Genomic DNA, 16,358 nt, shown 5'->3' on the forward strand with positions numbered 1-16,358 from the left:
GTGGCTTCCAAATGACAAGTGGAAGAACAAGCTGCAAAATGTGATGGGGTGCTTATTAGTTAACCAACACAGGACAGCAAACCACGCTCCCCTCAGGTTTTATTTACAGCTTATCACGTTACTTCATGCAGATGTTCCACACAAGCTGAAGCAGCCCGTACCCCTACGCGTATTTACACCCCCCCTCCGGCCAGCCCGTGCCCCCCACACCTCAGGCCGAGGCGCCGGGGCCGGCCCGGTGCCACCCTCAGGCCCGGAGCCACATCCGGGCCCCGAGCCCGCCTGCGGTGCCCGGCGCGGCCGCCGGAGGCCGCCCGCCCCGCTGCGGTGCCCGCCCCGCCGAGCCGGCGCTGGGCGGCGGGGCGGAGCCGTGCGGACGGGCCGGGCCGTGCCGAGCCGGGCTGGGCCGAGCCGGGCCGGGCCAAGCCGAGCTGAGCCGGGCCGCGGGCAGGAAGATGGCGAACGTGCAGCTGGAGTTCCAAGCCAGCGCCGGCGAGGCGGACCCGCAGAGCCGCCCGCTGCTCGTCCTGGGCCAGCTCCACAACCTGCACCGCCTGCCCTGGGCCCAGCTGCGGGGCAAGCTGCAGCCGCGGGTCACCGAGGAGGTGAGGCCGGGCTGGGGGAGCGCGGATCCCCCCTCACACCGCCACCGCCGCCCCTCCATCGCCACCGCCCCGCTGCCGCCGCCGCCTCTCCCGGCTGCCCGCCGGGCGCTTCCCGAGGCCGCCTCTCCTCTCCTTTCCTCTCCTCTCCTCTCCCCGGCCCGGCCCGGCCTCGTGGTGCTCCCCGTGCCACGGCTGCGGCCGGGCGGCCTCGGGGCGCTCCCCGGGGGGCTGCGGACCCGGCCCGGGGGCTGGGGAGCGCCCGGCTGCGGCTCCGGGGCCTGCGGCGGGCAGGGGCCGGGGCCTGCCGGGCCTTGCTCGGGGGAAACCTGCACCTTCAGCAGCGGGAAGGGGCTTCACCCGGCTGAGCGGTGCCCTAAAAGCCCCCCGAGGCGGCCCTAAAGGAAAAATGAAAAGCGAAACCCCCCGGGGGCCGCTCGGCTCGGTGCTGCGGGGCGTCCCCGAGGCCCTGGGGCAGCCCCGGGTTGTGGCCGGAGCTGAGGGCAGCGCTGCCCCTTGGAGCGTGCGGCTCTTTCTTACCTTGTACCCGCTCTGACGGGTGGAAAGCGCTTTGCATGCCTCCCAGATGACAAGGTGCTGCCTGCCATTACAATAACCATCGAAATACACGTTCTAGGGTGGCAGATGGCAAGCTGGGGACTCAGCCTCGCTGCCTGCAAGGGGTGAAAGATACCGCGTCCCTTTCCTCCTCCCCTGCTTTCAGCTACGGCTGCGGAGTCTGTGGATCTATTTTTATTTAGATGGTGTTGATGGCTTGTGGCAGAACGATAGATGTTTTGCATCGCAGCTCTGAGGTTGCTAGATGCTTGGCAGTTTTATGTGTTGGGCTCTTGAGTCTCTTATGACAATATTTAGCCTTCTTTTTTGCTTTTAATTAAATTGCTGCATGAAAGAATAACGTGGGGCTAGTAAATCAGTCCATGTATTTATCACTAGCAAAATGGTATCAACTTAAAAGCGTCCGAAGCAGCCTGTGCATTAATGGCGTGCTTTTGTATTATAATTCATGTGGCTTAAGAGATACTTGAATGGAAAGCACATTTGTGTTTTTTGATTAATACATGGGTTCATCATATTTCCTGCCTCTTTACTGTTGTAGAGGTTATTGCATTTAAAAGGGTGTCATAATGTTTTCCCGTCTTATTCCAACTATGTTGAGGCATTCTTAAATAAAGGATTTTAGTTGTTGGAAACAAAGTCTGATACAGTACTTTATTTTTTTAATTCTTCTTTTCTCCTCAGATATGGCAGTCTGCTTTAAGCACTCTGAACCCAAACCCTACCGACAGCTGTCCTCTCTACCTGAATTACGCCACTGTGGCCGCGTTGCCTTCCAGGGTCAGCCGACACAACAGTCCATCTGCAGCTCAGTTCATTACCCGCCTGGTCAGAAATTGTCTTCCAGGAGGTGTCAACAGATGTATTGTTGTAAGTGGCTGTTGGAAAACGCTTCTGGTGAAGTGTCTAGTATTTTGTTGACTTTTTGGGATTTTAACTGTATCCAAGGAGACAAGGGGTGGATGAGTGTTACCAGTATAATTATACCAGCATTTATAAATGGTTTTGCTCTGGAGCGTAAACAAGACCTAAGTATAATAGCTTATACATGCTCAAACAGTTGGAAGAAATTAAGGATGGATATGTATGGAATGTTTTCAACCAGTAACGTCCATGCAAAGGGAAGCAGTAGTGGATTTTTTCAAAAAAAAGTATTTAAGGCTTTAGCACATGGTACATATCATGCTTTAGAAGATCGACATGGACTTCATACAGAGTGCTCTGTCTATATTGGACAGCCAGTTTTGGGTGACTCAAATTAGTCAATAAATTTTAGAAATCCTAATATAAACTAGTACTCCAGCACAAATCCTGTGCGGGAAAAGGTCTTGCACTAATTTGGTCACCTTTGGCACGAGCCAGATTAATTTGGTGGTTTTTCTTTCTATGGCTTCTCCAGATTAATCAAGAGCTCCAGCTTACTACGGAAAGCTCATATAGTCGGCATCAATAACAAAATCTAATTATACTTTTCTCCTGGAAAACTTATTTGCAAGAGTATTAACTGTACTCATATTTTTCCCTTGTACTTTTATGTGGAGATGTTTAACTGAAACTTCTTTCCATCAGTAATTTCTGTAATGAACTTCAGAAAAATATTTTATATGTTAAAAAGGTTTGGGTTGATATTAAGCACATTCTCATATCATTACTCTCATTGTTTTATTTGTTTCGAACACATACTGATGGTTCCCTTGCTTTTTTGTCTCAATCCTTGGGCTAACCAGTGTTAATTAGACACCTATAATTAAAGCAGTCTAGTTCCCTTAATTCTACACAGTCAGGTCCAGCAATGTTCATTTCCATATGGGAACTGAGCTGAATGAGTTCAGTTTGGTGCTGTTTGTACTGCTCCCCCTCCCAAGCAAAGTGCAGTGTATGAGCGTATCTCCATTCAGACATCAGTTCTTTTCCTCTTTGCCAATGGTAATGAATCCCTTTAAATGCAGACTTCGTGTTACCTAATGTTACCTGACTTGATTCTCTTCTGGCTGTTTTTTTTTCAGATGGTCTGTGAGCGGTCTGAAGTTTTCGCTTCTGCTTGTGCGTTGGCCAGGGCTTTCCCACTGTTTACGCATCGGTCCAGTGCATCAAGACGCACAGAGAAAAAAACTGTAACGGTCGAGTTTTTCCTGGTTGGACAAAACAATGGACCAATAGAAGTGGCAACGCTTAAAGTAGGCTTTTGTTCCCCCCCTTTCCCTTGTGATCAGTTGTTTTCATTATTCTCTGAAATCTTTTTTTAAATTTCTTCAGTTTGTTGCATGCACAAATGTGTACCTCAGGCTACGTATGGCGTAGGTGTTGTATCTAAAGTAAGAAATGATTCTAGATCAAAGTTCCTTGAAATTGTTCAGTTCAGAGCACAAGTGAGTAGAAATATTGAACATATTCTTGCAGCAAAGGCTGAAGATGCTATTTAGAATGTATGTTTCAGGGGTGAAAAACACCAAACAAGTAACACAGATTCCTCTTTTCTCACATTTATCACAGATGCAAATAGTAGGGTTTTAGTGTTTAATACTGTTATCTTCGGGTGCGTGGGCTGCTCTCTTTTATTTGAGCACAATCTGTCTGTGGTGTGCGGGTGACTATCACACTGATGTCACTGAAGAGTTGTTTATTCTGGGATCACGTGTGGCTTCTGGTATTTGTGTGATGTACCTCTTTGTCTGAATTTTTATAAAAAACTGTAGCCAGAAGGAAGACCCCTGAAGAAATGCTTCAGCTTGGGGATGAGCTGTACGTAACAGTTCAGTGTTTGTCTAAGTTGTCTTTCAGTAGCAGGTAGTCAAAGATTGTTTCCCTTGCACCTGACTGTTTTAAAGATGAAACTACTCATCAGGTAACCTTTACTATTCTAGGGCATTATCTTCAAGATCCTAACTTAAAAGCTTTTCCAAGTATTGCACTTGAGCTGTTAGGTGACTTCCAGGTCAGTGCTCCAGATCTGTATTTCAGTGCACATTGACACTGTGATCTGATTGAGGAGACTGTTGCTACATCTGAAATCCGCAGAATTGCAGTTTTAGTGATTTTTTCCTTCTGTAACTGTTACTGCATACTTTGTTCTTAGTCTACTAAATGAGTTGGCTACAGCAAATGATGCCAGACCAGTCTTCAGGAAAATGAAAGAGATGTACTATGAGTACAACAGTTGATCGCTGAATTTTCCCTTACCCCGAAATAATAATAATAAAAAAATTTCTTTATTTAAATATATATATATATTTAAATATTTCTCCCATTCTTCCCTTTGATGTCAATGCCAAAACAACTGCTGGCTTCCTCCAAGCTAAGTTTTCACCCCTTAAATTCAGACAGACAGCTAGTGTAGAGCATGGAAGAGGCATGTGGTAGCATTTTTTAGCTAAACCTCTCCCTAGGCATGTTGCCATATTCTGCACCTACTGCATTGTCCATGGTATTTTATGGTGAGGACTAGAGGGATTGTCACAGTTTTATAGGGCAATTACTTAAGGTTGTTGTTGTCCTGGTTCTCTTGAGTACCCTGGAAGCCAAACCCATGCACAGCTTATTTCTGTGAGTGTCATGTTGATTCTCTTGGACATGTCGTTAACGTTAGAGCACCTCCTTTTACCTGCATGACCCTAGTGGTGAATCACTCCCAACTTAGTCTGGCTCCTGAGGAGGTTCTTATCCCTTTAGGGGAAGTAAAGCAATCAAAGTAATTGTAGGGAATCAGGCACCACTCCAAAACAAGCCAAGGTTTATGAGTCTGCTGGGATACAGAATATATAGAGTCCTTAGGCCAGTCTGGCCAAGCCAAACTTCAGATACCTCAGCACAAATAACTAGCCAACACATCAGATTCTTTTGAAACCCATCTTGACTCACCCTTCTGCTGTGTGTGTGGTCTTTGGTGTAGTGTGGCTACTGGAAAACTTGAACAGTTCCCTTCCACCTAGTCTTTTTTGCTTCAAGTTGTTGATTCTCAGGAGCTGAAAGTTAAAGCTTAGCCTCTGGTGCCTTCATTGTCCTTTTTCCAGGAGGATGCTTCTTTGAGGGAACAGCCTCAGCGTGCTTGCTGTGGGCCCTTTTGGTTCAGTCCACTCTTGTGTAGGTATGTCTGCTTCCAGCCCAGTTCTGCCACAGAAGCGAGGCAGTCAATGCATGTTTCACACAGATAACTCATGTTTCACCTTCCCCATGTGCCTGCCATATAGAACATCTTATGGTATTAATCTCTGTTGCACTGAACCATTCTGCCTGCTGTATTAAAACATGTTGTACATTATGTAATCGCTGCAGGTTTCCAGCCCAAGTAGTCTACAAGTTCATTGTGGCTTCCTGGATTTGTTTTATCTTGTCTTTCCAGCCCTCCACCTTGCTTTGCATTCTTGGTCTTGCTTTTAAAGCGGAGAACGCTACTAATTCTGCAGAATCAATCATTGGAAGGAATCCAGTTGCTTAGAAATCAGAGCATAGGAAAAAATATCTTCTGTTTAACACGTATGGAAAATAAGTTAGCTTGGTTGACATTAGTCAGTACTACTCAGCTACCTGTGATCAGTTGCAGTTAGGCATTACTGTGCCCCAGGGGAATCCTACATCCAGTGTAGGCTGCTTAGGACGAGGTGCAACATTATGCAGAAAACCACCTAAACCAAGGCTGGTTCTTAAGTGTCTTTGCTTCTTTTTATAGTGCCTGGCAAGTGCTACAGAAGGAGTCAGACTGGCTGCTCGCATCGTGGACACCCCTTGCAATGAGATGAACACGGATAACTTCCTGGAGGTGGGTAATACAGCTGATGAGCAAGAGTTACACGTTGGAAGTCTTGACTACAGCAGTAAAGAACTAGTGTGCCTATCTCTGAGCAAACCTGCTGTGTCGGTCTAGGAGATGTATTAAACAACCCGTTCAAGGATGCTCAGGCTATTTCTGTAGCTATTAATATTTAGTACAACTTACCAAAGTTGGAAGGAGATAGTGTAATGCTTGGTGTAAGGAACCGGGAGTCAGAAGAGGTGATGACACAGGCTCCTTTGCCAGTGCTAGTGCTTTCTTAAGCCCTATGGTGGTAAGTTTCTGAAATTATGGGACAGAAATTGACATGCTTGCAAATCAGGATCTGGAAAGCTGTTGAGGGTGAAGATATTCCTGCCCTATTTCATCATGGTTCAGTAGAGTGAACAGCTGGCTTTTACCTCTGAAGATTTCTCTTCCTGGCAGAGCTTAAAGGTCAGATTTGCATTTCATGAAATACTAAATAGTCAAGGGTGTCAGTGAAATTAGACCATTGGAAACCAGCATCAGTCCCAAAACAGTGAATGTATGTGTGTACATGCAAAATCATGTAAAACCTGCACGTGGGTTTTAGAACACAAATGTGTCCTGATGACTGACTGACTGACATTGTCCTTTTTCTTTTAATGATGAAGGAAATCAAAAAAGTTGGCAAGGATCTCGGGATTACTCCTACCATAATTCGAGATGAGGAGCTGAAGGAGAGAGGCTTTGGAGGTATATCTTGTTGAAAATTCCCCTTTTTTCCTAGCAGTGAATTGGGATATTGTATCGTCTCCATTGTGATTTTTTATTTATGCATTTCTGAAATGGTTTTATAGCCCACAGTATTCCAAGATACAGCCAGTCTTTTTGCAGTCTTTCTTGATTAATTGTGGCTTAACTGTCTTGTTTTCCAGGTATCTATGGGGTTGGCAAGGCAGCTCTGCATCCTCCAGCTCTAGCAGTTCTCAGTCACACTCCAGATGGTGCTACACAGACCATTGCATGGGTGGGCAAAGGTATTGTGTATGATACCGGAGGACTCAGCATTAAGGGAAAGGTACATAAACACTTCTGCTGTCTTTGCTTACTGTGTTGTTTCCTGATGGAAGTAATTCTGTTAATGTCCATAGAAACCAAAGAGTATCTGTTTGAGTAAACACTTACCATCATCTGTGCAGACACAAAATACCATGAGAAAAGACTATATAGAATTCAAGGAATATTTTACATAACTACTGGGTGCAATTTAAGTATTGCACACTGCTAGCAGAAAGTGAGAAACAAAGATGTTTCATTTCTGATTTTGGAGAAAGATACAAAACCCATTTGAGTTGACTTCAATGCATGTCTTGTAATGAACATTTTTCCTTTTTCTAACAAATTAGCAGTAGAGGTTTAGTATTTTCCAGTTTTAAAGCAAGTAGAAGTAGACATGAATGTGTTCCTTGCATTTCTTATGACACTGTCAAGACTGTCAGAGTTATAGAAGCATCAGAAACAGTAGTTTTATCAGGCTGTACTTTGAAACTGAAATCAAAAATTTTATTTTTTTTTTAAATCTCTCTCTGTTTAAATAGACTACTATGCCTGGAATGAAGCGAGACTGTGGTGGAGCAGCTGCTATTTTGGGTGCCTTCAAAGCCACTGTAAAGCAAGTAAGTAAAATGTGTTAATTGATATCATGTAGCCTAGCATTGCCAAGGAGCAGGCTGGCTTTTGGATATATTCCCAGATATGGGGGCCAGCCTAATCCTAAAGTTCTGACCTGCCACCGCCTTTTGTGATCTTGGGCCACTCTGCTCGTTATGCTATTTCAGGAAACGGTTTCAAATCTTTGCTGGTATCTTGGGAATTGTGAGAAGTTGCTCAAGTGCTGATTTTTTGTTATGAGTCTTTATAGAGCTTCAGGGTCTGTTCCGAGGATTGAGTTGACTGTAGTTCCTTGAATCAGATTCACACCTGAGTTATCCAGGTATAAAGCTTTTGTTTAAGCTTTGGGATTTGGGGCTGCTGTTGTCCCTTAGTAAAGAAAGGGACGAACAGCTCAGGGTATGAAGCCTATCTGTACTCCAACTCCTGCACCAGTTCTAATATTAACCTACTAGGGAAGTGGCAGTTCTAGTCTCATCAGGAGCTGCTTGTTGGGCTCCTGTGGTCAGAAAGTAGTAGGGGAGCTGAGAAGAAGCCAAGCATTGAAATATGAAGAATTTTTTAAAAGTACGTTATGCTTTCCCAATATGAACTGGGGAGATGAAGTAGCTGCTGCCAATAAAACCCTGCCCTCTCCACAAATTCAGTCACCGAGTCTTGCTGACAGAGCAGCTATTGCCTCCAAGGAGTATCCAAAGTTCAAAGAACTTGTACTGCTGCAGATTAATGCATAGATCTGATGGAAGCTTTGTCCAGGGGATGATCATTGCCAAATTCCCATTTCTCAACAGCTTAGTTCTGTGCCTTGGCCTTAGCAGTATGTTTGATGTGGAAGAATTGTTAACTTCAGTTATCTGCAGAGACTTAAAATTGAAAACACATTTCTGAGCAGCATCATAGGAAAACTGCTAGGTTTTCATAACCAAGTCCTTCAGAAAGTTAGATCACATGTTTGCAGGGAACAAAAGCTAGAACTTCTACAGTGCGTTGGGAGAGGCTGGGAAAACCATGCATGTGGTACGTTCTCTCAGTGATTCAGTCCTTGTTTCAGAAGTATGTGTGCATGTAATTATCTGCACTGACAAGTTGCGTTCACAATCGCAGTAGCTGTGAATGTAAGTCATCAGATATTTCATATACACGAATGAATAAACTAGTGGTAATCTGTTTGTCCAAACTGAGCCTGAAGAAGCTGACATACCTCACAAGAAGCCTGTGCCTTTGTATCTAAAAACGGGAGAATGTTAACGCTGCCTAGTATTGCAATCCCATGCAAGAAGACTTGTTAGTTAAATCCTTGCAGAAAATGTATTCAGGTAGGCAGTGGAAATAATTTGTCTTTGTTACTGTTTCAAGACCTTTTTTTTTTTAACACTCTTAAGAATAATATAAATGTGGAAGAGGTTTAAATTAGCTGCACTTTGTCAAAAAGACTGAAGTTTAAACTTCTGTTGGATAGAAAGCTCAGTAGGAAGAGGGGCAAAGGTTATTATCCATCTTCAGAAAATATCATCTGCCTACATGCTGTTCAACAGTTTTACAATGTGATTTTAAAAGCCTTTGGATAGCAAACACAAGTGAGTGATTTTTTCCTTCAAAAATGCATTTTACCCATTGTGAGCTTTCCAACACAAGGAAGAAAATAAAACACATTTTCTAAATCCTTCTCACCTCCTGCATGTTAACGTAGGGAGTTCTGCTTTTAAAAAGCCGCAGGATGAGATTCAATAAAAGGCAGCTGATAGTGGAAGTGGGTTTACATTTTTTGACAGTAGATTAACCACATCTCCCAACTGGGGAAGGAAAATTTGGTGCAATTCAGTAAGAGATTCTTAACAGAGTGTTTTTTCATTGCGGACAATTTTGGAAGAGGAAAGGATCATAGATGGAAGGGTATCTTATCTACAGTGCTGTTTTCCCACTGGCTGGGCTAGCAGTTGTAAAGTTATTTTATGGTTTCTAGAGGCTGTGTGTTATTTTTGAAAGTTTTTGATTGATGCATTTGTCCTTTGGACTTTAGAACATGGGCTGATTCAGCAAGTCCACTTCACTTTGGCTACAGGACTTCTATTAAGAGATTGACAGTAAAACTGACCCCGTTTTCCCTAGGAGTTTGATGTCTTTAGGACTAGCTATCCCAGTTGAGGAGGAACGATGCTTTTATTTGTTAAGTGCTGCTGCCTCCTGTTGTGTTGGTAGGATCTTTCCAAATAGTACAGTCACTGTACAAACAAAATCTTCATGTTTTAAAATATCCATAACTATATAAGTGCTTGATTTTGAACCAAAGTAAACTAGATGGGATCTGGCAGAAAAGAGAAGGTTAACGGGTAAGAAGAGTTTGAAAATGCTGTGTCCTTTGTAGCAGAAATTTTGTATTTATAAAAAAAAATAAAAAATGGAAAACAACTAATACTAGTCATGAATGATTTTTACTTTCACATGTAAAGAGAGAAGGTAGATACTGGTAGTATATATCTTATGTGTGTTCCAGGCTTGATTCAGGGCAGCAAGCTGCGTTGCTGGCAGTTGATAGATCCACTGAGGTGTGGAGGAGTACCACGTTCCAGGGTTGCCATGGTCAAAGTTGCTTTCCAGAACAATTATCAGAGATGGAATCTGTTCATCTGGGGCTGTTTTTTTAGGAAAGTATAGAGTTCACAAATGGCTGCGTATTAGCATTTATTATTTCCATCCTTTTCCATTAGTACTGTAAGCTCTCCTGCAATGCTGAAGAAGTGATAGGAAGGAGCTCAGTTTCTCAGGTGACCCCAATTGTGTTTTTGCTGTCATTGGAAACTAAAGACAAGCAGTGGAAAAAACAGGGATTGGAAAATAATCCCAGGCATCCTGACTGGCTGTGTAACGTGCTGTCACAAGCCTTTTTAATTGTCATGCTCAAAGCATCTGTTCCTTGGATCTTTCATTCTTTTTCAGAAAATGACTACAAAAGGTGAAGGGTTATAAAGTTCATACATCTCTGTTGTGAGTCTGTGTTGGAGTTGTACTGAAATTAAAGTACCACATCTTTGGAGGTGTATTCAGCTGATTTTCATTCAGGGGTACTGTAGTTCTGTTACTTAAGGGGTGTTTTTGGTGAGCCCAGCAGTTTTTTGGTGAGTTCAGAAGTCTAAAGCCAGGATTGCGTGTTTTCTCCTTGCCTGCTTTCTGTAACTCTTGTCCTCAGCTACAAGATAAGACATTTATCGTAGATTTCCCATGTAATTAGTGGCATTGCTGCCATAAAATCATAATCCCACATTGATTTCAGTCCAAATAAATGAGCTTGGTGTGAATTGAAACCTATTTCTCTCCTATTGTTATTACAGGGTTTTAAAGACAATCTTCATGCTGTTTTTTGTTTGGCTGAGAATGCGGTTGGACCACGTGCAACAAGACCTGATGACATTCATGTTCTTTACTCTGGAAAGTAAGTTTGTGCCTATATCTTTCCTGGAAACACTGAGAGGAAATAATCTTTGGTTCTGTTTGTCTGAGTACTATATAGATAGTGAACCTCAACAGCTTCCCTAAGGATTGCTAATAGGATTTCAGACAGCCATAGTATGAGTTTTCTGCGTGCATAGAGTGACCTGTGTGGTATGTAAGTGCACATCAAGACACATATCATCTGTCATGAGATGAAGTTTCCTTAAAGCACTTGGGTTCCTGTGTTTGTTCCAGTACGACCAGTTTTCTGTGCCCATCTGTAGCCTGTGCTGTCTCAGTTACAGAGGCAGGCTTGGACTGTCTAAGAATCTCCTGTGGTTTTAAACCAAGTGTGATACTTAGTGGAAAGCAGTAATTAGTAAAATCCCAGCCAGACATGCTGGGCGTTATACAGGCCTGACAAGCAGTGACAGTACCATGCAGGCAGTATTATTATTACAGTTTTCCAGGTTTGTTCTGTCTGAATGCTTAAAACAGTGGAATATGTAGCAGTACAGTCCTGCAGATTCAAGTAAGAAAGTACATAAGGTTCAGGTCTGCCTTCTAACCAAGTGTTCTAGTCAGGATAGATGTCTTAACCTGTACTCTGAAGTATTGTTGTATTAAATGCCCTCTTTTCTTTCTAGAACTGTGGAAATCAATAACACTGATGCAGAAGGGAGGCTGATACTGGCTGATGGAGTAGCTTACGCATGCAAAGATCTTGGAGCTGATATCATTCTTGATATGGCGACTCTTACTGGAGCTCAGGTACTGATACAGACCTGCCAGTGGACAGAGGTGCATCCTTCTAGTGTCTGTGCATTATATGTACAATTTTAAGAGATTTGGCCGTAGCTGCAATGTCTTTGTCTATGTTTGTAGCACTACCTTTTTTTGTCAAGTACTTTTAAGATTTATTTTTTTCTTATTGGTGGTTCTGTTAGATGGAAAGCAGCTATTAATGCTGAGAGTGCAGAACTATTCTGTGCAGCACTGTCAGGCTGAATCCTTCCTGATTTTGTTGTATATCTCATTAGGGAATTGCTACAGGAAAGTATCATGCTGCTGTCCTTACCAATAACGAGGAGTGGGAAAGGGCATGTGTTAAAGCTGGCAGGAACTGTGGAGACCTGGTCCACCCTCTTGTGTATTGCCCCGAGCTCCATTTCAGTGAATTTACCTCTGCTGTAGCTGATATGAAGAACTCTGTTGCAGTAAGATATTTTTTTTTCTTTACTTTTTTTTATTAGATAAAAATATGTTCCTATGTGTATTCTGGATCACGTGTTCATCTGTTGATAGGTGTCTGAAAGTTCTTCCTGTGGGTTGTAATCTTTTAGAAATGGATCATATTAGGACCTCAACGACCATTTAATTGGGGATTTTGCAAGATAAATGCCACTCCACTGATATTTAGCATCAATTTTAAATGGGGTAGCCTGCTGCAAAGTTGTCTATGGGCTGCTTGCCTTTTAAACATAACCTTAAGATGAATGCTAAATTCCTGGATGGAGACCTTTTAAGAAATAAAATCAAGCATTCCTCAGATCGTATATAACCATTGGAGACAGTAACTGAGAATGGAAAAAACAGGAAATTGAGGACAGAGACCTCAGGGATTTCTGCAGCTGCTTTTTGCAGAATTTGAGAGTTACAGTGTGCATTAAGTTCCAAAAACACTGCAGAAATGATTTTGGGCAGAAGATGAAAAAAGCAGGACCAGATTGCTACCCAGGAATTAACTCAAAGCATTTACAGTATACATGACTAAAAACTGGGTTTTAGAGCCATCCATTAAGCTTTGAATTAGGAAAGACAGTTGTGCAAATCTATAGTCAAGAAGACAACACTGACGTTTTCTTTTCTTGCAAGACCAACTGTATTTTTACTGTTTCTGCAGGACCGAGACAATAGTCCAAGCTCCTGTGCTGGGCTCTTCATTGCTTCTCACATCGGTTTCGACTGGCCTGGAGTCTGGGTCCATGTAGACATTGCTGCCCCTGTTCATGCGGTATGTTCATAGGACTTCTGACATTTTACCCACCTCCCTCACACAAAACATGTGCTCTTGGGGTTCCTCCTCTGTTGAATGGAACATGTGCATTTTTTCCCCTAAAAAAAACTATCCAATTTACTCCTCATCCCCCAACCCACCTTTGTTTTAAACCCAACTTATTCAGCTCATGCTCCAAATCCATGGTCCTGTTGGATGGAACATGCTCTTGAAGAATGCTAGCACAGGTCCATCCTCAAGTCAGTGTGAGCTCTGTTCTTGTGAATCAACTGATGTATTGGTTTAATCTAACAGTGACAGGTTGCAATAGCAGTAAGGATACAGCAGTGTAAGTCAAGCAGGCTTGATAGTGTCTCCAAGTATTTGCTATGGCCGTGTGCTGTCAGTGCTTTTGATAGTAGCTAAATTAAACCAGCCCATATTATACAATCTGAAATGTGAATTGTTTTTTCTTTTCCAGGGCGAACGAGCTACTGGTTATGGCGTGGCTTTGTTGCTGTCTCTGTTTGGAGGGGCATCTGAAGACCCTTTGCTTAACATGGTGTCCCCTCTAGGGTGCAATGGAGACTCTCCCCCTGAGGATATGGAGAGGGATTCCAAAAGGCGGCGCCTGATTTAATGCGCCCCCAGCTCTATGTGACGGGGTGCATGTGTTACCTCACTTTGCACTGATTTGTTTTCAAGCAATGAAAATGTCACATGTCAAAAATTGCCATTTTTTTTTACTATCATGATAAGATTTATTACTTGTTTCTGATAAAAACAGCCTGATTCATTTTTGTTAGTGTTTTTTTAAATTATTGGTGCAAACGGTTGCTGAACAATATCAGTGGTGCAGACTCCAGGCTCAGCTAACTGTACCAGGAGGAAGGCACATCTTCCTCTGAGCACCTCATGAAACCAAACTAAGTGCATTAATGCATGAGAAGCTCTCTCTATTCTGAAGAAGCAACTGCAGTTCTTGCTTACAAAGCCTTCTGAATTACTTATTTTACATGAGGATTTATCAGACATTTCTGCAGGCCCCACTACATCTCTGAACACAGGATAAGGAAAACTGTAGTTTTGGCATATTCAAAGACAATTTAACTTAGTAGTAAAGGAGATATAATGAGAAAAGGCCTTTAGTCTTAATACGGTGCTGTTCCCGCATGTGTAATGTATTTCTGACCAGTAAAATCTCTAAGTGATCCAGAGCATATCTCTACATAAATCTTTCATGTTCAAATTACAGAATGTATTCATGTTAAATGAGGAAAAAATTGGGGGACTGTGATTGAGTAAAATCCGTTTACAAAGCAGAGTGGCTTCTTGCCACTTAATAAATTTATTATTATTAAAGCAGCTTACATATCCCACGTGGTGCTTCATAGTGTTATTTACATTTCTGAGAATACTGAGTGTTCCAAAGATTTGTGTGCAACCTCATTGCTCTGTTCAAATTCCTTTTGCCAGCGCTCACACATCTGAAGACAGACCCTAACGCAGTAACAGCTTATATTGATTGGTATGGTGCAGTTCTGAAGAACTTACAATGATTCATTTCATTTGTTTGATTCAACAGTAGTCAGGATGCGTAATATTAGTTTCTGTATAAATTAGTCTCAAAGAGTTTCCAAGTAATAGCTTGGCTTGGGCACACATGGGAAATGACTTACCCCAATTTATATGTCAGCAGCAGAGTTAGGAACAGAGTGACCAACTTGTAATCAGTGTTAGTCCCTGCCTGGTGAATTCAAGCATCAGCCTTTGGAAACAGTTCTTGGCTCAAACAGCATTGATGTTGAAAAAATCCAACACAGCACACACTTTTGGCTGCTTTGAAGATAAAAGTCAAGCAGAGTTGTGACAAATTATACCTTTCCCTGTGTCGGAGGTGATCTCTGGGGAGAACTGGTGCTAGGTTTTAGATGGAAGTTCTAACAGTGATGTACACATCTGATTTTGGCTTTGTCTTTTTGATTAAAGACCTCGTGAAAAGCCTAATGCAGAAGATAGAAGAAGTTTTTCATTTTGTTTTCTTGGCTGTATTTGATTTATAGGCAGAGTGTAACTTTTTTTTTCTTCCCCAGAATTTCATTATTTCCTATATGTTCCTATTGCTTTTTTTGATTTCCTTGTCCACTTGATCACAGTTTTAGGAAATCTACATAGAAATAAAAGTTCTATCTTAAGTCATTCTAGATGCTCAGTGTAAAGCACTACCTGCTACCAAAATCTGTTTCAGGAAATTTGTCGAAGAGTTATTTTCATTTCTGATTCAGTCTGACCACTGAAGCTAACGGCAAAATGTTCTAATTTCAGTGCTCTGAAATCTCCATGCTGTTGAAACACTCTTCAGATTAATTAGTTCTAATTTAGAAAATATGGTGTTTTGCCAAATGAGGCAGGTTTTTACATACACAGTAGCCTGCAGTTCTGTGGTGTGTAAGATTATTATTCACTGAGTGCTGCAAGTCCAGATAAAAGAGAAATGAGATTTTAATAATTTAGGATGTTATTTTTCTTTTTTACTGTTTCTCAAAGCACATCATACCATTGGATTTAACTTGGAAGGCACTTAGTAGAAGCCATCTAATAAAATTAATATTGAAAAAATCTAATAGGAAATACTTGAAAAGGAGTAGAAGAGATAAATATTTAGGAAATCAAAAACTGAAATAAGAGTTTAAATTTGCTTAAGCAGAGTAAAATAACCCAACACCTAATGAAGAGAAAGAGGTTTGATGCTTTTTGAGAAGGAGCTGTTCCAACGATGAAATAAAAATCAAGGTGGTTTTTGTTTTGCTTTGTTTTTAATTAGCATCTCTTACTATTTCCCATGCACATTGTTATTTCCTTCTGTTTAGATAAGAAGTCTGTCCACTACAGCAGAACTTAATACCTATACAGTAAAGTGATTTGTGATCTCTAGATAAAGTTTCAGACCTTCTTCAATGATCAGATCTCATGCTTGTTAAACTCACAGTCTTTCTTAGCCCCCTAATGGACAGAATTTTAGCTCCACTAAGGCACTTACCAGCTCCTGGATTTGCTTACCTACTTTCACGTGAAGGACAATTTTAGCTTCTGCAGCATTTGCCCTGAACTAGCTTGGTGAGAAGTCTGGAAACAATCTAATAAAGGGGAGATGTCAAAACTGCCTTAGAAGTAGCAGATAACCAGTGTCGGAAATTATACACAGGATGGTTACCAAGCAGAAATAAGCCTGTATCAAACACAATTTGCAACTGGAATTTGCAACTGACACCCATTTCTGCGAATAACTGAGCAGATTAAAAAGCTGTTTGATGTTCTTACTGCATCTATTACTGTCCTGACCAAGTGC

The 16,358-nt window shown here is 42.2% G+C and overlaps 1 protein-coding gene across 1 annotated transcript; it reads left to right on the forward strand.

The window, feature by feature from the left end:
• Positions 1–319: 319 nt before the first annotated feature.
• Positions 320–14,388, forward strand: NPEPL1 (aminopeptidase like 1). Its single transcript, XM_027472956.3, has 12 exons — positions 320–605; positions 1,866–2,051; positions 3,188–3,358; positions 5,848–5,937; positions 6,585–6,666; positions 6,849–6,991; positions 7,512–7,589; positions 10,914–11,014; positions 11,661–11,784; positions 12,054–12,230; positions 12,917–13,027; positions 13,491–14,388. Exons 1-12 carry the CDS (start codon positions 456–458, stop codon positions 13,647–13,649), a joined length of 1,572 nt encoding a protein of 523 aa, XP_027328757.1. The 5' UTR covers positions 320–455; the 3' UTR covers positions 13,650–14,388.
• The last annotated feature ends 1,970 nt before the right edge of the window (positions 14,389–16,358 follow it).

Source organism: Anas platyrhynchos, chromosome 21, assembly GCF_047663525.1.
Source record: "Anas platyrhynchos isolate ZD024472 breed Pekin duck chromosome 21, IASCAAS_PekinDuck_T2T, whole genome shotgun sequence".
NCBI classification, from domain to species: domain Eukaryota; kingdom Metazoa; phylum Chordata; class Aves; order Anseriformes; family Anatidae; genus Anas; species Anas platyrhynchos.

Bases quoted from the DNA above. Each gene is read 5' to 3' on its own strand.
- NPEPL1 (XM_027472956.3), top strand. From the start codon at position 456: ATGGCGAACGTGCAGCTGGAGTTCCAAGCCAGCGCCGGCGAGGCGGAC. The intron at 3,359-5,847 runs GTAGGCTTTTGT...TTCTTTTTATAG, and splicing joins TAGAAGTGGCAACGCTTAAA to TGCCTGGCAAGTGCTACAGA. The intron at 13,028-13,490 runs GTATGTTCATAG...TTTCTTTTCCAG, and splicing joins TTGCTGCCCCTGTTCATGCG to GGCGAACGAGCTACTGGTTA.